We start from the raw sequence: 21,795 nt of genomic DNA, 5'->3' as shown, positions 1-21,795 counted from the left end.
TGCAGATAGAGCTGAACATCTCCTCCGCATACCATCCCGAGACCAATGGACTAGTGGAGAGGACTAATCAGACCTTGGTAACTTACCTCCGCCATTTTATATCCGCGCACCACGACAACTGGGCTAACCTCCTTCCTTGGGCCGAATTTGCCATTAACAATTCAGTCCATGAATCCTCTGGCCAGACTCCGTTCCTACTCAATAACGGACAACATCCCAGAATCCCGGTTCCGATGCCCATTACGTCACCCGATACTAGAGTGGAGGATTGGGCGACCAAGGCCCGGGAGATCTGGGATGACACCCAAGAGGCTCTTAAAAGGGCTAAAGACCGGATGGTGACAACGGCTGATGTTCGCCGCCGCCCTGCACCATCCTTCGCCCCTGGTGACCTAGTATGGCTGTCCTCTAAGAATGTTAACCTACGGGTACAGGCAGCCAAATTCGCCCCTAGGTATCTGGGTCCGTTTAAAGTACTACAGCAGGTAAACCCAGTGGCATATCGACTCCAGCTCCCTCCACGCTGGGCTATAGCCAACACCTTTCACGTGTCCCTCCTGAAACCCGTACGACTTAATAAATTCTCGGGGTCCCTGCCGGCTCAAACCGACTCCCCGTCCGACAACCCTGAGGTGGCAAAACTTGTGGAGACAAAAGTCATACAGGGCAAGAGGTACTACCTCGTGGAGTGGGCCGGCCGTGGTCCGGAGCATAGATCCTGGGAGTTGGAGGATCATATCTGCGCCCCGGGTTTGATAGCGGCCTTCGAGCACGGACAGGGGGGGGGCCTAGACGGGGGGGTAATGTTACATCTCGTGGCTCTCCTGAGGCAAGGACTGAGGCAGTCTCCCATTCCTTGCCTGCCACGAGCACTCCTGCTCAGCAGCGCCGAAGGTCTGCCAGACTGCGCAGTGTGCAGGAGATACCTTCTCAGAGAGGCAGCAGAAGGGTGACACCTAGTGGTTCTCCTGTTACAAGGAGTGAAGCGGTCTCCCATTCCTGGCCTGCCGCAGACTCTCCTGCTCAGCGGCCCCGAAGGTCTGCGAGGCTGCGCAATGTGCAGAGGTTTACTGCTCAGGGAAGCAGTGAGATTCCCGTTATCTCTCCACATTGTGAGACCGAGGATCCCGCCTCTATTTCCCAGAGGCAGGAGGGTGAGCATGTGCAATGCGTGGTGGGTCCTGATTCGCTCACTGACGTCACACGGCTTGATGACAATGCTGGTGACGTGGTGAATCCTGACTGGCCAGGCTGGGACGTCGTGGACCCTGATTGGGTCAAGTCCGTCATCTCCGCTTCGCGCCCGCCCTCGGGTGGAGCTGCACCTCCTTAAAAGCTCCCCCTGCCATCATGGCGGCGCGCGACCGTCCTTCTATGTTTGGATGTCTGGCAGCGTGCTGCCACGCCACTGCTCAGGCATTACTGTCTCTTGTGGGCTTGGCCCTTGCTGCTCCGGCAGTACCTCGTTTGCAGGCCATGTTCCTGCCTTGCAGCTCCGGCAGTACCCCCATCAACAGGCCGTGTTCCTGTCCCAGGTGAGCTCCTCAAGTCTCCATTGGACTCACCTGGTTATTGAAAGCACACGTGCGTGGGCACCTCTGTGCTACCCTCGTGCCATATTCTCGTGACTTCCACTGGCACACGTGCGTGGGCACCTCTGTGCTTCCCCGTGCAACAGGTACACCGAGCCGTGAGATCTGTGCCATACAACCCTCACGGGTTAGGGCAGATCGGTGTACATAGATCGTCTGTGACATTCCAGACGATCGCTAGCAGCAACCCGCTCACTCTTCACCCACCATAGCGGCGGTCCCTTACACCGCACAGTGGACCTTGACCGGCGGAAGCAGTCCATTTCCCATCTTGGCACGCTTCCCCGGGTCCCCCTCGTAACAGTCAATGATGGCCACAAAGTTCAATTCAGCTTTGATTTGGTCAATGAAGGCCACAAAGTTCAGTTCAACATTCATGTGGTCAATGATGGCCACAAAGTCCAATTCAACTTTGATGTGGTCAGTGATGGCCACAAAGTTCAGTTGAACTTTGATGGAGTCAATGATGACCACAAAGTTCAGTTGAACTTTGATGGAGTCAATGATGGCTACAAAGTTCAGTTCAACTTTGATGTGGTCAATTATGGCCACAAAGTTCAATTCAAATTTGATTTGGTCAATGATGGCCACAAAGTTTAATTGAACTTTGATGTGGTCAATGATGGCCACAAAGTTCAATTCAGCTTTGATTTGGTCAATGATGGCCACAAAGTTCAGTTCAACATTCATGTGGTCAATGATGGCCACAAAGTTCAGTTCAACTTTGATGGAGTCAATGATGACCACAAAGTTCAGTTCAACTTTGATGGAGTCAATGATGGCTACAAAGTTCAGTTCAACATTGATGGGGTTAATGGTGGCTACAAAGTTCAGTTCAACATTGATGTGGTCAATGGTTGCCACAAAGTTCAAGTCAACTTTGATTTGGTCAATGATGGCTACAAAGTTCAGTTCAACTTTGAAGGAGTCAATGATGGCTACAAAGTTCAGTTCAACATTGATGTGGTCAGTGATGGCCACAAAGTTCAGTTCAACTTTGATGGAGTCAATGATGGCCACACAGTTCAGTTCAACTTTGATGGAGTCAATGATGGTTACAAAGTTCAGTTCAACATTGATGTGGTCAATGATGGCCACAAAGTTCAGTTCAACTTTGATGTGGTCAATGATGTCCACAAACTTCAATTCAACTTTGATGTGGTCAATAATGGCCACAAATTTCAGTTCAACTTTGATGTGGTCTTTGTAATGCACACAGGTTAACAGTACAACTACCAAACCAGAATGTACGACTGGCAAGGTTCTGGGGGAGCATGCTCAGTAAAGAAACAGGGCAATTACCAGAAAGATGAAACACCTGAGCACACGCCTCCCAGGACCAAAATGGAATCCTGCACAGTCAATCAACCTGTCAGCTCAGCAGTCCAGAAAACATAGCAGAGCATCTCCAGTGCAAGATGGAATCATGACAGTCTGCAGTCTTAAATAAGTACAAAATTCAGAAAATAGACAAATGAAGGAGTTACAAATTCCCATTAAGAGTTCACTATTGCATTTTCGGTTAACTTACTCAGTAGTCAGCAATATGCAAGGAAAAAAGGGCATATAACAGCCAAGCAGTGATTTAATGAATCACAACTGAAAAAAAATGATTATTTTTTTAGCCCAAAATATATGTATTTCAATCAAAAATAAATGTGCCCCCAAGGTGTCCATTTCCTATAAGGTGGAACCAGATGTTAAATGTTCTGCACATTTGTATATAATAGTATACTAGGTTCAATAACTACAATAAAAATAGTAGTTATTAGAGTTGGGAGGTTCAATTTGGGGGACTCCGGTCAATTGACCGTCAGTAGTCTCTCTGGCCGCTGATTGAGAGGCTCGCAAATCTCTCACCTTGTGGCTTTTGATTATCTGGGCTGGTGTGATACTATCGATGTGTCATGCCACTGTGAAGACGTTGTGCCAGCTTGGCTAATCAAAAGCCAAGGATCCCAGAAGGTAAGGGATTTACGAGTCTTCCGTCCAGTGGCCAGAAATGGCTGATAAGGTTGATGGACTCCAGTTCTGGGAATTTTTCTGCTCAACTCCAGTAGCTTTGAGATTTTCTTTACAGACACAATCCCAGATAAACTCATATCTCTATAGATATAGATGTTTCTAACAATAGAAACAGTCAGTGAGACTGCCAAGAAAACTGAGCATGTCACTCAGCTATTTAAAGGGGTTGTCCACTACTTTTAGATTGCTAGTCTATTCTTAGGTTAGTTCATCAATGTCTGATCGGCCAGGGTCCAAGACCCGGTACTGTGGCGCCCTGTGCCTAGTCGCCACAAATAATATCACACAATTACATATATATTGCCAGATTTGGTTAACTCTGCTGCTCACAACAAAACATGCATTTGCCCACGCTCCCTTACTGGGGTTATTTACTTGAGAGAAAACCAACTCTTGACTGATGAGCCCTAAAAAGAAAGAGGATGAGCTTAGTTGTGAGGTAAATTTTGAGCAGTAGCAGTTAGTCATCATGTGAGGTGAAGAGTGTGCTAAGGAGAGGTCCTGCTCTGAGGTGATTTCTAGAAACCTCTGGAGGGGCTAGCTACAGTTGTCAGGTAACTACAAAATACATACAGCTGCACACTAAAAAAAAGCCTGAAATGTATAAGGGAACTTTGGTACTGCATTACTGCTATAGGAATATATGAAAAAAGAGATATTTAGTTTATGTATTGGCCAATTTTTAGTCTAGCAGCCCAGACACAGATGTTTTTAACCTAGATAGTGGCATTCAAGTTAGGTTCCCGGATTACAGAGATTACCTTGCCGTTGGTTATTGGGCTCACATGCATTGTCCACCTATAGGCGCACTACAATCCTTTGATCTGCCCTTCTCAAGGCAGATCAAAGTGAGCCTGCGCAGGACCTCAATGTCGGCTAGTGTAGATGACGTAGAACGCATCATCCACACTAGCTTCAGAAGAAAGACGACAAAGATGGCCGAAAGAGGAGGTGCAGACCTGGAGAACGGAGACGCCTATCCGACCACCAGTCTGCTCCGCACTGACCGTTAGATGAGTATTATAAACATCCGGTGACAGGTTCCCTTTAAATAATCCTGGTGGGATTGAAAGGGGTTGTCCAGGACTTTATAATTGATGGCCTATCCTCATGAAAGGTCTTCAGTGCTCAATCAATGTGGGTGTGACACCTGGCACTCCCGACTTTTCAACTGTTCCCGATGCCATTGTCAGGTCTACTCAGTTGCGAACTATGGAGTACAGCTTGATCAACGGTATACTTTTCTAATCAATAGGGATCAGATGTGCTGTCCTCACCCTTTGGCCACTATACAGTTGACAAAGCTGTGCTGTGCAGCTCCACAACTGAGTAGATCGAGACGGCGGAGGCACCGGGCACAGCTGATCTGCGGAGGTGTTAGGTTTCGCTCCCCAACTGATCAGACGTTGATGACCTATCCTGAGCAAAGGCCATCACTGTTAAGGGGGTGTTACACGCAGAGATATCGCTAACGATGCCGGATGTGCGGCACGGAATCCGTGACCCCGGCGATATATCGTTAGATACTTCGCTGAGTGTGACGGGGCCTTTAAAGTCCCAGATATCCAGTTTAATTTATTCCTTGGTTTTCCAACCTTGGTGACCCTTCTAGTAATAGTGAGCCGTAGGCCGATACCTACTTTGCCACAAGCTTTAACACCAGAAAACAGTAATACAGTGCAGTATAGCGGTATTTTCACTATTTTCCATTCTGCAAATTATTCTTTTTTTTGTGCGCTGCGCTGTAAAATTTTTCGCCATAATTTTCCTTTTGACGTTTTTATCGTTAAGCCTTATCATATGTAAGACTTCGGTTATGGAGCTCAGTCAGTAACTTACTGTGAATTATGATTAATTCAGACACATGAATTATTGAATATGTGGATACAAGGTTTTACAATCGTTATAAACAGTTTTATGCGGCGCCGGTGTATAATAATCAGTACAGATATCGCTTCCCAGTGGCAGCAATTATCTCTTAATTGGAAGGCAGGCCTGTTTGTAATTAACAATTTCTGTTATTTTTTGGATTCTTCGCTGAACCTAAGAGCTTTTGGATATATAACGATAAGACGATTGTGCTTAAAGTTTCATATTTTAGACTAGAGTGGCAGGCGGAGGCACCGTAAAAAAGATCGTGCCTCCAGTGGTTTGCTACATATGTGGTCTGGGGGCTGAACGCCTTCGACAATCTGAACTGCACTTAGGGGCACTTTGCACACTACAACATCGCAAGCCAATGGTAGCGATGCCGAGCGCGATAGTCCCCGCCCCCGTCGCAGCTGCGATATCATGTGATAGGTGCCGCAGCGAACATTATCGATACGGCAGCTTCACATGCACTTACCTGCCCTGCGATGTCGCTCTGGCCGGCAACCCACCTCCTTCCTAAGGGGGCGGGTCGTGCGGCGTCACAGCGATGTCACATGGCAGGCGGCCAATAGAAGCAGGGGGGCGGAGATGAGCGGGAAGTAAACATCCCGCCCACCTCCCTCCTTCATCATTGCAGGCAGGACGCAGGTAAGGAGATGTTCCTCGTTCCTGCGGCTTCATACACAGCGACGTGTGCTGCCGCAGGAACGAGGAACAACATGGTAACATCGGTCCTTCCAAAATTATGGAAATGACCGACGCTACACCGATGATACGTTTTCGACGCTTTTGCACTTGTTAATCGTAGTAAAAAGGATTCACATACTCCAATGTCGACTGCGATGCTGGATGTGCATCACTTTCGATTTGACCCCACCGACATCGCAGCTGCGATGTCGTAGTGTTCAAAGTACCCCTTAAGGCCTCTTTCACATGTATGTGCCTCCGGTACGTGTTTGGCAGTTTTCTCACGAACCGGAGACACATACACACGTAGACCTAGGTATTCCTATGGTTTTGGACACACCTAAGTATTTTTGCACGGAACGTGTGTCCGTTCCGTACTTACGTGTGTCCGTGTGTTTCTCACGCTGACATGTCCATTTTCTCTCCGGCATCACGGGTGTCACATGGAACGCAAACGTGTCACATGTAATGCAATCGAACCACACAGATGTGTTCCGTGTGACAAGCACCGGAGAAAAGCCATGTGTCTGCGAGAAAAAAAAAACAAATTTTTACTCCCCTTCTCCAGCCCTGCAGTCTCTGCCGCTGCTGTCACTTGCTGCCGACCGCCGCTCATTATGCTCATTGAATATTCACTTCACTGCGGCCGGAAGCAGCAGCAGCGGGGAGTCGGCAGGGAGTCGGCAGGACCAGAGACCGAAGATCAGCACCATGGACAGCTACGCCAGGGACAGGTGAGCAGAAAGTTCCAGTTCTCCGTGTGTTATCACGGATAACACACGGCGAATACACGTGTGCCATACACACGGCACACCGAGGGCAATACGCACCTTTAACATGTCCGTGAAAAACGTGCGTGATTTTCACGGACGTGTAAAAGAGGCCTAAAGGAGTTTTTAATTTCATGTTAATTAGAGCTTTTTTGGCCCCAAAGAGTATAATAAAATGAAAAAGTAAAACAAAACAAAACTCTACTCCCATTCCTCAGAAGTGATTCTACTCCACCACTGCAGTTGTGTCCCCTACTTGACTACAAATATATCAAAAAGACTGACCTGCACATCCAACAGGTGTGAACAGGTGCTAGCTGAAAACACATTATAACGACAAAAATACATACAGCTGCACTCTAGAATGCTAACAGTAAATAAGGGAACTCTGGTATTGCATTACTGCTATAGGAATATTTGAAAAAAGAGATACTAAGCTGACATACTGGCCAATGCATGTGAGCCCAATAACCACGACAAGGTGTATCTCAATATACCGGGTCCCTAACTCAAATGACTCTACCTGGGATAAAAGCCTACATGTCTGGGAAGCTAGGATCCAGCTATAAAGGAGGATGGACACAGCCTGGTTAAAGGGCAGAGTGCTTAGTCAGACAGAAATGCACTACAAGTATATCAAAAAGACTGGCCCGCACATCCAACAGGTGTGAACAGGTATAGAATACAATAGAAAAAAAAAAAATAGATAAAAAATAAATAAAATAAATAAATAGAAAAATATAAAAAATAAATAGATAAACATGTATTTCCTATTTTTCTATACAATGGTACCTTATATTGCAAAAAAAAAAAAAAAATTATACTATAAAAAAATGACATAAAAATTAAGCCCAATGTGTGGTAAAGAGGCTAATTTTAGAAGGTCCAGTTATAATTAGACAAAGCACTTTTGAAAGTGTGTTATGGCTATAATATTCCGATAAATAGAGTTTTCCTAATCCATCCCTTCATCTTTAATTCCAGCGCTTGTGTATTGTTACCAGATTTGTAAAGATTCCGTCCTATTACGTAGGAAATATTTATACCGTGGACGGTATGTGCCGCATGAGTTAATGCTCTTTAAGAACATTGATTTGCTGCTCGCCGGCGCTTGGATGTGATTTCCCTGGTGGAACGCCTAATACTGTGGAAATGTCACACATAAAGGATTGTGCCTGCTGCTTTATGAATTATCATAACTAAGTTAAATATAATACGTTCTATCTGAAAGCAGTAAATGGACGGACCTTTTTGTACAGGGCATGTTTGAAATAAAAAGCAAAATCAACCTCTACGAGGACTCGAGCCACCACCATCTCACGCACGTCTCTGTTTATATTACGCAGCAGCATATGGGCTTCTGGGCTTGGAAGGTTTGTGCCTTCATATAACATGGTTACTTAATATTACGAAATAGGAGAGAAGCCTTTTTCTATTGCTTTGTGAATAATTTCTATTACTATGTTCTGCAACAAGGGGAAATAAGAAAACAGCGTAATATCACAATACAGTTGGTAAATGGCAATCCTATGCAAATTTTTACATTATGTATCATATTGAATGCATTATACAAACTAACCATTTTCAGGCAAATAAAATAAAATTAAAGGGATTGTCCAATACACTACATACCATGCTCCTGTGCTTGATACTCGTAACTATTGATGAGCGGGTACTACCATGCTCGGGTGCTCAGTACTCATAACTAGTGATGAGCGGGCACTACCATTCTTGGGTGCTCAGTACTTGTAACTAGTGATGAGCGGGCACTACCATGCTCGGGTTTTCGGTCCTTGTAACTAGTGATGAGCGAGCACTATGATGCTTGGGTGCTCAGTACTCGTAACTAGTGATGAGCGGGCACTACAATTCGATGGTGCTCGGTATTCGTAACTATTGATGAACGGGCACTATCAAGCTCGGGTGCTCAGTACTCATAACTATTGATGAGCGGGCACTACCATGCTCGGGTGCTCAGTACTGGTAACTATTGATGAGCGGGCACTACCATGCTCGGGTGCTCAATACTCGTAACAAGGAATGAGCGGGCACTATCATGCTCATGTGCTCAGTACTCGTAACTATTGATGAGCGGGCACTACCATGCTCAGGTGCTCAGTACTGGTAACTATTGATGAGCGGGCACTACCATGCTCGGGTGCTCAGTACTCGTAACAAGGAATGAGCGGGCACTATCATGCTCATGTGCTCAGTACTCGTAACTATTGATGAGCGGGCACTACCATGCTCAGGTGCTCAGTACTCGTAACTATTGATGAGCGGGCACTATCATGCTCATGTGCTCAGTACTCGTAACTATTGATGAGCGGGCACTATCAAGCTCGGGTGCTCAGTACTCATAACTATTGATGAGCGGGCACTACCATGCTCGGGTGCTCAGTACTGGTAACTATTGATGAGCGGGCACTACCATGCTCGGGTGCTCAATACTCGTAACAAGGAATGAGCGGGCACTATCATGCTCATGTGCTCAGTACTCATAACTATTGATGAGCGGGCACTACCATGCTCGGGTGCTCAGTACTGGTAACTATTGATGAGCGGGCACTACCATGCTCGGGTGCTCAGTACTCGTAACAAGGAATGAGCGGGCACTATCATGCTCATGTGCTCAGTACTCGTAACTATTGATGAGCGGGCACTACCATGCTCAGGTGCTCAGTACTCGTAACTATTGATGAGCGGGCACTACCATGCTCAGGTGCTCAGTACTCGTAACTAGTGATGAGCGGGCACTACCATGCTCGGGTGCTCAGTACTCATAACTATTGATGAGCGGGCACTACCATGCTCGGGTGCTCAGTACTCGTAACTAGTGATGAGCGGGCACTACCATGCTCAGGTGCTCAGTACTCGTAACTAGTGATGAGCGGGCACTACCATGCTCGGGTGCTCAGTACTCATAACTATTGATGAGCGGGCACTACCATGCTCGGGTGCTCAGTACTCGTAACTAGTGATGAGCGGGCACTACCATGCTCAGGTGCTCAGTACTCGTAACTAGTGATGAGCGGGCACTACCATGCTCGGGTGCTCAGTACTCATAACTATTGATGAGCGGGCACTACCATGCTCGGGTGCTCAGTACTCGTAACTAGTGATGAGCGGGCACTACCATGCTCAGGTGCTCAGTACTCGTAACTAGTGACTTTATTAACCCTTCAGGAGTCCTGGCTTGGGAGTGGAAAAGATAAGGCTCACTAGGCCAGTGCTGCGCTAATACAACAAGAGGGTGTAATGCCTGCCTGGATCAACAGACTCAGGGGGGATGTAGTGGACAGACTAGAGGGAAGCCACTCACCAAGCAGGACCCCCAGATCCCTGAAACCCTTTAACCCCTATACAGGGATTTGGAATTACACAGGGCCCTGGAGATCACTACCTGTGGAAGGCTGCAGTCCGATGAGAGTAGTCGTCAGGCAGGGTCAAACCAGGAATAGCAGAACAGGGACAGAATCGGCAGACAAGGACGTAATCAGAAAACGGAGCAGAGGTCAAATCCGGATCGGGCAGCGAGGTACAAAAACAGCAGGCAGAAGGGTAGTCAGGAAACACGCAGAAGTCAGCACACAGGAATCACAAAACAGAATAGGGTGGACCAGGAGCCAGGAAATCAGAACTATCTCTGGCAGTGGTCATGTGACAGGAGGGGGAATAAGAAGGGTGTGGTATCTTCCCATTGGCTGTAGCTGAACGCTGGCAACTTCAGCTGCAAGACACACGCCACCCACAGTCAGCCAGCGGTACTGCAGATCCCAAGATAACCCAGCCCAGTGGATTATCGGAGCCTGCACCCACCGGTGCTGCTGGCATCAACTCCTCTCCCATCACCAGCACCATACACGGCAGGAACACGGCGTCGCCTGGCGATCGGAGCAGAAGTCACTGGAGCAGACTCCGGTGGTGACGTAACAGAGGGTATTTGAGACAAAAAGAGGAACAACAACCAAAATGAAGAAGTTACAACTTCAGGACGAATCGACAGCAGCTTCTTCCACCAAGGTGGCCAGAATACAAATGGTATTGTGTAATCAGTAAAGATTGCTGGGAAACCCTGCTTCTTAAACACAAAGGTTGTGTGGCTACAGAGCAGCTGCAGCTGACCTGCACTGCTATTAAAACTGACTTTAACTGTTTCAGCTCCAAGAGAAACGACATAACATTTAAATGTAGAGTCTCAGATGGAGATGAGAGGCTCCTGTCCTAAAGCTGGCACTAGTCTCTAAAAACAGGGAGACGACCGCGACAATATGAGAGTTTTCTTTATTCTAAAGGAGATGTAATTGGAATCCCATTAAGCTTTGCTTGTAAGTGAATCTCACTTAATAAATTGGTCTATTCAATGAGAAATGTACAAAACGTACATTTAAAAAACAGGTAATGCAACGCAAAACGTTGCCAGAAATTGGCCAAAAATTGTGGTATTTATCAATAGAAATTCACATCTAATATATAAAGCTGAATGTGTGTATGTGTGTGTGTATGTCCGGGATTGGCATCCGCACCGTCGCAGCTACAGCCACAAAATTTTGCACACTCACACTTTTGGACCCCGAGAGCGTCATAGGCTATGTTTTGAGGGGAAATTTTAACCCCGCGCTTTACAGTTATTCACCAAAAAACCTGCCTCCATTAAAGCGAATGGAGCTGGGAGTCACAGTGCAGCCAGAACTTCAGAAGAATGCACAGCCACGCCCTTATATGGAATGTTGGCATATTACAATGCAGCCAGGGAAAGAAACAGACATAGACAGGGTAAGAGACAAACAAAAAGAGACAGACACAGACAAAGAGACAGACTGACAGGGAAAGAGACAGACAGGGAAAGAGGGAAAGAGAGAGACAGGTTAAGAGACAGACACAGACAGGTAAAGAGACAGACACAGATAAAGAGACAGACACAGTGAAACAGACAGACAGGGAAAGAGACACAGGGTAAGAGACAGACAAAGACAGGTAAAGAGACAAAGAGACAGACACAGGGAACGAGACAGAGGTAAAGAGGGAAAGAGACAGACAGGGAAAGAGAGGGAAAGAGACAGACAGGGAAAGAGGGAAAGAGAGAGACAGGTTAAGAGACAGACACAGACAGGTAAAGAGACAGACACAGACAAAGAGACAGACACAGTGAACAGACAGACAGGGAAAGAGAGGGAAAGAGACACAGGGTAAGAGACAGGCAAAGACAGGTAAATAGACAGACAAAGAGACAGACACAGGGAAAGAGACAGAGGTAAAGAGGGAAAGAGACAGACAGGGAAAGAGAGGGAAAGAGACAGACAGGGAAAGAGAGGGAAAGAGACAGACAGGGAAAGATACAGACAGGGAAAGTGACAGAGATAGACAGACAGGGAAAGAGATAGATAGATAGATAGATAGACAGGGAAAGAGATTGAGACAGACGGAGAAAGAGACAGAGACAGTCAGAGACAGACAGGGAAAAAGACAGACAGACAAAGAGATAGAAAGAGAGAGAGAGATATATACAAAGGGGGAGACAGACATTATAATTACATTTATATCTATCTGTTTTGTGGTTTTTGTGTGCAGAATACATTTTTTTTAATACATTCTATTTTGTTAACAGCAGTTATTAACCCGGGCGAAGCCGAGTAGTACAGCTAGTATAACATAAAAGTGTTTCAAAATATTTTTCTTGCATATGGACCGTATATCTATAATGTGTACTTGTTTTAGGTATACAGCCGTGGCAATGCCGATGCTCTACAACACACGCTACAGTTCCAAGCGCAGAGTGACCGTCATGATTGCAGTAGTTTGGGTTTTATCCTTCGCGATCTCTTGTCCACTTCTCTTTGGACTAAATAACACTGGTGAGTAGGAAAAACATGAAAACTAATATTTTGATTGTTCCTTTTTGTAAAAATAATTTAGAGAACAGACAGGGAGAAAAAGAAGTAATCACTAGGGAATGTAAAGCGGTTTTGCAGCCACAGCCATGTATTACCTATTGACTGGTGGATACATGCGAAACGTTAGCTTCATCAGGGTTGGATGCTGATTCCCCCACCGTTCACTAGATCTTGTCAGTTTCCATTCATTCTATACAGTTTGAGTTGAGTGGAAAGTTGATAAATGTTAGTGGCTAAAATCCACCACAAAAGGAATTATCTATTTGAGATAATGAGTATCCATGTTTTTTTGTGTAGGACATGAACATCATCGATAAATTTTCTTGTTTGAATTTAGAGTATAAAATAAAAGCGTTGACATATTGATGACCTATCCTTATTACTGGATAATATATTGGTACTGGTCAATATAACTGTAACAGCGTGTCCCTCCTCCGCCTGTGCTCATGGTGTAATAGTCTGACCTTCCTTTATTCTGCTTCTGGTGGGAGATTGTTTGTTCTTCTCAGTATGGGACTCCTCCAATCCACAACTTGGTAGACAGAATAGAGCTACAATGTCTAGAATCCTTTCATGTATCAAATGTTCAGCGGGGGGTGCCCTTTTGCCCACCTAAGGGGCTGATCCCAGGAGAGAAGAACAATGAGACCCATGTTTGTTCAGTTAGATGGATCTCGGCTGGAGAAGGACTAGGATCTATAGCTGAGGCTAGATTCTAGTGTCTGTGTATGGACTGTTACAGATTGGAGATCCGCGGCCACGTGGGATTGTGTTTTGTTGTTCACCCTGTTGGACTCAAGGAACTCATATAAGGACCATTGCCATATTTTCCCTGGCATCGGAATACCAGGAGGCGCCCCCGAATCTGTTGTTTTGTAGTGGACTCCTTGCAGATTTTAAGAATTTATATTCCTCCTTGGTGCTTTATCTTTGTGGTTCCAATAAAGCCCTTTGGATTGTTCCTCAGCCTGGCGTCCCTCACTGCTCTGTCGCATACCCTGTCACAATAACCTTTACTTAAGTGTCGTGCGCTGTCCGAATCCACACACACGGATTACTTCTGTGGCACCGGACTCTGTTCACATTGCAGTGTCCAACAAGCAACCTGGTCTCTCTTAAGTGCTCAGCTCGACTGGGCATCGGCTGAGTTGTGTCACTGCTCCCAGCTGTTCAGGTGTTAATCATTTTTGGAGCAGTGTGCATCTCTACTGAGAGCCAGGTTGCTGATTACCATCCACAGATGATCTCCTGCTATTTAAGGCTGGGGAGTATAGAAGGAGACCACCAAAGATAGTTTCTGCTTTCAGTTGCGATATCCTGGTGTCTGTGGTGATCCTCCATTTAATGACTAGCGATTTGTTGTCTGCGCTATATGATAGCTCCCTTGTTACTTGAGTTACTTCTTCCCCTTTGGTTTATTCCCTCCAGTGTCTTTTTGTCTCCCCTCTGTATATATTTATGGCGTGAGTGAGTTTCAGTTTATTTTTTTTTCTTTGTCTTGTGGGAGGTGTATTTCTTCGTGTCCTGCCCTGCCCTGGGTTGGGAGTGTGGTGGTATTAGGTCAGGGCCCAACCGAAGACAGGACCACACTGAAGGCTCGACCCTGACTACCTTCAAGTCTACTGTCGAGATAAGGGACAGCACAGGGTCCCCAATCTTAGGGTTAGCCTAGGAGCCCCTGTACCATCCATATTTTCCCGTGGCAATAAGTCAACAATATGTCATCAATATTGGTGGTGGTCCATCACAACTGACAAACCAACCGATGAGTTATTAACGCTGATGGCAGCTGAATATAACTTCACAACTCCATACATTGTGTAGTCACTCTTCCTTGGCAATGTAGCTAGGCTCCAATTGAACAGAATTAAATTGAACAAGAGCTGAAGGACTTGTGAATAGCCACTATCCAGCGTACGGAGCTGTGGTGTTTTGTACATGGTTTACATAACAGCTGATTGGTGTCCTGGCACAACTGATCTGATACAGATTATTTATCCTAAGGCTTGGTCTCAACATGGAAGTCTTGGACAACCCTTTTAGTTTCTTCTAATATAGGAACAAACTATTACTTGAGAGTCCAATGTGTACATTACCATCACTAGTATCTGGTGTTACCCTTGTTATAAAATGTATAGAATTTAGGGATGATCGAATACCTCAAATATCCAGCTTAGCGAATATCCGACGAATAGGTCGCCGCAATGGGAATATTTGATGCGCAATGTAAGTCTATGGGAAGCCCGAATAGTTCCGAATAGTTGTTATTCGGGTTTCCCATAGACTTACATTGCGCATCGAATATTCGCAAATAGTTGAATAGCGGCGACCTATTCGGCAAATATTCCCGAATCCGAATATTTGAGGTATCTGATCATCCCTAATAGAATTGTAAACAAGTGTAAATGAATGATGTTGCAAAAAATAATTACAAAAAATGTCACTGCAACATCTTTACCATTTCAATTCCTTCTTTTGAATGTGTGATAAAGGGAAATAAGCTCTAAATATTGATTTATGATAATTCTAATGTCCATGTTTTCACATCTATCAGTGTTCCGCAAATGAGGTGTATAAATCCTGTACTCAGTGCTGTAGCTATTATTTGCTTCAATATTCTTCCCTTAGGGGGGCTTTACACGTTGCGACATCGCTACCGATATATCGTCTTGGGGGCACGTCGTTAGTGACGCAGATCCGGCGCCGGTAGCGACATCGCAACGTGTAAATCCTAGGTGCAATGATGAACAAGCACAGAAGCGTACAATATCGCTGATCTGTGTAACGTCGTTCATTTCCATAATGTCGGTTCGACCGCAGGTACGATGTTGTTTGTCGTTCCTGCAGCTCCACACATCGCTGTGTGTAAACCCGCAGGAGCGACAAACATCTCCTTACCTGCGTCCCGACAGCAATGCGAAAGGGAGAAGGTGGGTGGGATGTTATGTCCCGCTCATCTCCGCCCCTCCGCTTCTATCGGCCGGCCGATTTGTGACGTCGTGGTGACACCGAACGCACCTCCCCCTTGAAGGTGGGATTGTTCGGTGGTCACAGCGACGTCGCCGACCAGGTATGTGCATGTGAAGCGATAATGTTCGCTATGGCAGCAATCATCACATATCGCATGTGCGACGGGGGCGGGTGCTATCGCTCTGGACATCGCTAGCAATTGCTATCGATGTCGCAACGAGTAAAGCCCACCTTACTTACACATCTAAATACCCCAATCCAGGCAAAGTGGCTTGTGGGTGCTGCCCTGACACTCACCATATAAGAAAACTGTTGAAATCCTATTCCCCTTAGCTACACCCCTGGCTGAAAGGTTGAGAAATGTTGACATTTTCAATTACTGAGCTGTAGTTAGTAAAAAAGTAAAAATCAGAACTATAGGTCTTCATTGTGGATTTTTTATCATAATGTGACAAACTGTACAATATCATTATTGTTGGTGATAATGACTTTAAAATACAAAGTCTTGAAGTCAAATGTCAGGCAAGAAAGAAGCATTATTCAGAAGTGCTCAATGATCACTCAAGATTCAGTGATGGCACCCGAAGTCAATAGGAGAATAGCTATGGGCAAATCAGCAACGAAGTTACTGGACAATTCCTCAAGTTAAGGAGCATTTCACTGGTGAGAAAAACACAGATCGTACATAGTCTGGTCTCGGTTCACACATAGTCTGGTCTTTTCTGTAGTAAAATATGAATACGAAACCTGGATGATAAAGAAACAAGACAGAAGAAGCATCAACACCTCCAAAATGTGGTACTGGAGAGGAATGTTATCAATACCATGGATGGTAAGAAGAACAAACAAATCAATTTTGGAACAAATCAAGCCAGATATATCACTAGAAGCAAGGATCACCGAGCTATGACTTGCCTACTTTGGACACATCACACGAATAGAGCAATCACTGGAGAAGGACATCTTTATCAAAAAATTGGAAAGAACAGGATGAAGAGGAAGACTAGCAACCTGATGGCTTGATACTATCAAGATACCAGTAGAGAAGACCCTTGTGGACCTATATAGATCAGAGAAGACCCTGGTGGACCTATCTAGGTGGAGAAGGCCCTGGTGGACCTATCTAGGCGGAGAAGACCCTGGGGACCTATCTAGGCGGAGAAGACCCTGGTGGACCTATCTAGGTGAAGACCCTGGTGGACCTATCTAGGAGGAGAAGACCTTGGTGGACCTATCTAGGTGGAGAAGACCCTGGTGGACCTATCTAGACTGCAAAAAATCGATCTTCCTTACAGTTTTCATCCACAAAGCCGCGATTAATCAAGATTGAGCTGAAGGCTTTTAAAAAAAAATCAGAAGTGGCAAAATAGTGCCCAATCTTCTGTTTGTATTCTGTTTGTATTTCTCTTGTTCTGCTTCAAATCTTATACAAGATTTGAACTTAGAGTTTCCTCCCAGCTCCACTGTCACTCATATTATAATAATCAGTTATAATTTAACATGATTGATGTGCCAATCAGACAACGGGAAAATTCTGTATCCTGATTCATTCTCACTCATGTTATATTACTCAGTTGTAATACAGCATAAACCTGCAGATCCTGTACTCTGCTCTATTATCAATCATCTTACATTAATCAATTGTCATTCAGCATAACTGTTTGTCACAGATCCTGCAGATTCAGTACTCTGCTCCATTATTAAGCATCTTATATTAATCAATTGTTATTCAGCATGACTACATGTCACAGATCCTGCAGATTCAGTACTCTGCTCTATTATTAAGAATCTTATATTAATCAATTGTTATTCAGCATGACTACAAGTCACAGATCCTGCAGATTCAGTACTCTGCTCCATTATTAAGAATCTTATATTAATCAATTGTTATTCAGCATGACTACATGTCACAGATCCTGCAGATTCAGTACTCTGCTCTATTAAGCATCTTATATTAATCAATTGTTATTCAGCATGACTACATGTCACAGATCCTGCAGGTTCAGTACTCTGCTCCATTATTAAGAATCTTATATTAATCAATTGTTATTCAGCATGACTACATGTCACAGATCCTGCAGATTCAGTACTCTGCTCCATTATTACGCATCTTATATTGATCAATTGTTATTCAGCATGACTAGATGTCACAGATCCTGCAGGTTCAGTACTCTACTCCATTATCAATCATCTTATATATGTCACAGATCTGCAGGTTCAGTATCCTGCACTAATTAACAGTTTTTATTTTTTCAAATAGAAAATTAACCTTTTTCTCCAAATCTCATAAGTTATATTACATTGAAAACATTTACAGGGTTCTCTATAGTTGAATTATCACACATATCTCATTATGTGTTACTGTTTTTTATGTTTCTTACTTTAAAACATAAGATGTCACAGACTTTATGTGATATGAAACAGTGATGCATTAGTGTAACTAATAGAACATTCAAGTCAGTTAAAAGTTACAAATATTTAGAGCAGAGATAGTAAACAGCAGTGCCCAACAAATGAATACTACATGTTGGCATGCAAACGTTTTGGCACCCCTGGTGAAAATTACTGTTATTGTGTGTGTGTGTGTGTGTGTGTGTGTGTGTGTGTGTGTGTATATATATATATATATATATATATATATATATGTATATATGTATATACATATATATATATATATATATATATATATGTATATATATATATATATATTTATATTTTTTAACAAAAAAAAGGAAAGTGGGCTGATGCAAAAGATTGGGCTCTTTGCATTACCTAGTAGCGCCCCCTTTGTCAAGTGTCACAGCTTGGAAATGCTTTTTGTAGCCAGCCAGCACCATGCGCCCTTAGCCATTCTAAGATTAAGAAAAAGCAACCCCTTTATTTCGTCTTCTACTCAACTCTGCTCTGTAGAATGGGATTTTGCACTTTTAGTTGTTTTTCCTTTACATGTTTTTTATGCAACTCAACAAAAACTTAACAGAGCATAAGGAAATCTATCACCTTGAGACATCACGAATAGATGACAGTCCCATGTCAAAGGCAGACAGGTAATGCTGCATATATGTATGCCAGAGACTTTTTAGTATTCAACATAAATATCAAAAAATCTAAAACTGCTATGTAGCAAAAATAGCAAAAGTTTCTTTCTGTTTTCGCAATCCCTAAAATAAAACATAGTAGGAAGTTTAATAGTAAATGTAATTTTTAATATATATATTATTTATATTTTCAGGATAGTCTATATAAATAGAATCTATAGATATTCAGAATTGTCTATAGAATATTGTATAGGCTATTCTAAGTATATAAATAAACTTTCGTATTGCATCCTGGTGTGTGTGTGTGTATATATATATATATATATATATATATATATATATATATATATATATACACATACATGTATACCGGTATATATTTATATATTTATATATATATACATATATAGATATATATATATATATATATATATATATATTATATATATATGTATATATATATATATATATATATATATATATATATATATATATATATATATATATATATATATATATATATATATATATATATATATATATATATATATATATATATATATATATATATATATATATATATATATATATATATATATATATATATATATATATATATATATATATATATATATATATATATATATATATATATATATATATATATATATATATATATATATATATATATATATATATATATATATATATATATATATATATATATATATATATAGAGAGAGATATATATATATATATACCAGGATGCAATATAAAAGTTTATTTATATACTTAGAATAGCCTGTATAATATTCTATAGACAATTCTGAATATCTGTAGATTCTATTTATATAGACTATCTTGAATATATAAATAATCTTCTGTATTGTATCCTGGTAAGCTCCGATCTGTACAAGAACCATTATAAAACATTTGACTTTTTGAAATGTCATTGGCAGCATATTACCAGCAGAAGATCTGCCTGACCGTGCAGTGTGATAATATAGACAAGTAATTATGAATCCTCTGGGCTGTGACTATTATCTGTTTTTTTTGTACAATGATAGACTTTTTTCCACAAGCAAAATGTCAAGTCAGATTTATTGATGAAGCGATTCAGATTAAGTATTGAGGACAAATGAAATAGTCAGTAAATGGTAGACAAACAAATGTTGCTATAGAAGCAGCAAAGGTATTACATTTGGAGAGTTTGGACATAACATAGGAACATACTAATAACTAGCAGGTGGACAGGGGTGGCTGGCACATTTTCGCCGGGAGGGCAACTACAAAACAGTGGCCCTCTAGTTGAAGCATCCCACCTTTAGCCTGCAATAAGGCAGCAAGAGTAAAAACCTATCAAAATAAGGGTGGAAGGTTCTTTAGTAATGGAAACAGAACCAAGCTTACTACATAAATACAGGAACAGAACCGAGCTTACTACATAAATACGGGAACAGAACCGAGCTTACTACATAAATACGGGAAAAGAACCGAGGTTAGGACATAAATACAGGAACAGAACTGAGCTTACTACATAAATACAGAAGCAGAACTGAGCTTTCTACATAAATACAGAAACAGAACCAAGCTTCTTACATAAATACAGGAACAGAACTTACTACATAAATATATATACAGTACCGAGCTTACTACATAAATACAGGAACAGAACTTACTACATAAATATATATACAGTACCGAGCTTACTACATAAATACAGGAACAGAACCGAGCTTACTACATAAATACAGAAGCAGAACTGAGCTTTCTACATAAATACAGAAACAGAACCAAGCTTCTTACATAAATACAGGAACAGAACTTACTACATAAATATATATACAGTACCGAGCTTACTACATAAATACAGGAACAGAACTTACTACATAAATATATATACAGTACCGAGCTTACTACATAAATACAGGAACAGAACCGAGCTTACTACATTAATACAGAAACAGAACTGAGCTTACTACATAAATACAGGAACAAAACCGAGCTTACTACATAAATACAGAAACAGAACTGAGCTTTCTACATGAATACAGAAACAGAACCAATCTTCCTACATAAATACAGGAACAGAACTTACTACATAAATATACAAATAGAAGCGAACTTACTACATAAATACAGAACCAAACCAAGCTTACTACATAAATACAGAAACAGAACCGAGCTTACTACATAAGTACAGAAACAGAGATTACTACTTAAATACAGTAAATAAACTGTGCTTACTACATAGATACAGGAACAGAACCCAGCTTACTACATACATACAGAAACAGAACTGAGCTTAATACATATATACAGAAGCAGAACTGAGCTTACTACATAAATACAGGAACAGAACCAGGCTTACTACATAAATACATAAACAGAACTGAACTTACTATATAACTACAGAACCAAACCAAGCTTACTACATAAATAAATAAACAGAACCGAACTTACTACATAGATACATGAACAGAACTGTGCTTACTACATAAATACAGGAACAAATCCGAGCTTACTACATAAATACAGGAACAAAACTTAGCTTTCTGCATGAATACAGGAACAGAACCAAACTCACTACATAGGTATGGAAAGAGAACCAAGCTTACTACATCAATACAGAAACAAAACTGAGCTTCCTACATAGATATGGGAGCAGAGTGGAGCTTACTTCATAAATACAGGAACAGAGCCGAGCTTATAACATAGATACAGGAACAGAACTGAACTTACTGCATAGGTATGAGAAGAGAACTAAGCTTACTATATAAATATGGGAACAGAATACAGCTTACAACATAAATACAGGTACAGAATGTAGCTTACTGCATATAGTAGATTTGGTAACAGAACCAAGCTTACTGCATAAATATTCAGAAAATAGCTTACAAAATAGATATGGGAACAGACCAGAGATTACCACATAATTATGGAAACA

General features: G+C 42.4%; 1 protein-coding gene across 2 annotated transcripts in view; it reads left to right on the top strand.

The window, feature by feature from the left end:
- Nucleotides 1-21,795, top strand: part of DRD2 (dopamine receptor D2) — a 369,819-nt gene that overhangs the window by 314,060 nt on the left and 33,964 nt on the right. For both annotated transcript variants that reach the window (XM_075327796.1, XM_075327795.1), the window contains exon 4: nt 12,665-12,801. In XM_075327796.1, coding sequence (XP_075183911.1) covers nt 12,665-12,801 — 137 coding nt within the window. The remainder of the gene's footprint in view (nt 1-12,664; nt 12,802-21,795) is intronic.

This window comes from Anomaloglossus baeobatrachus, chromosome 11, assembly GCF_048569485.1.
Source record: "Anomaloglossus baeobatrachus isolate aAnoBae1 chromosome 11, aAnoBae1.hap1, whole genome shotgun sequence".
In the NCBI taxonomy this organism is placed as follows: Eukaryota; Metazoa; Chordata; class Amphibia; order Anura; family Aromobatidae; genus Anomaloglossus; species Anomaloglossus baeobatrachus.
The sequence above is the reverse complement of the archived record's forward strand: the minus strand, read 5'-3'. Positions and strand labels throughout refer to the sequence as shown.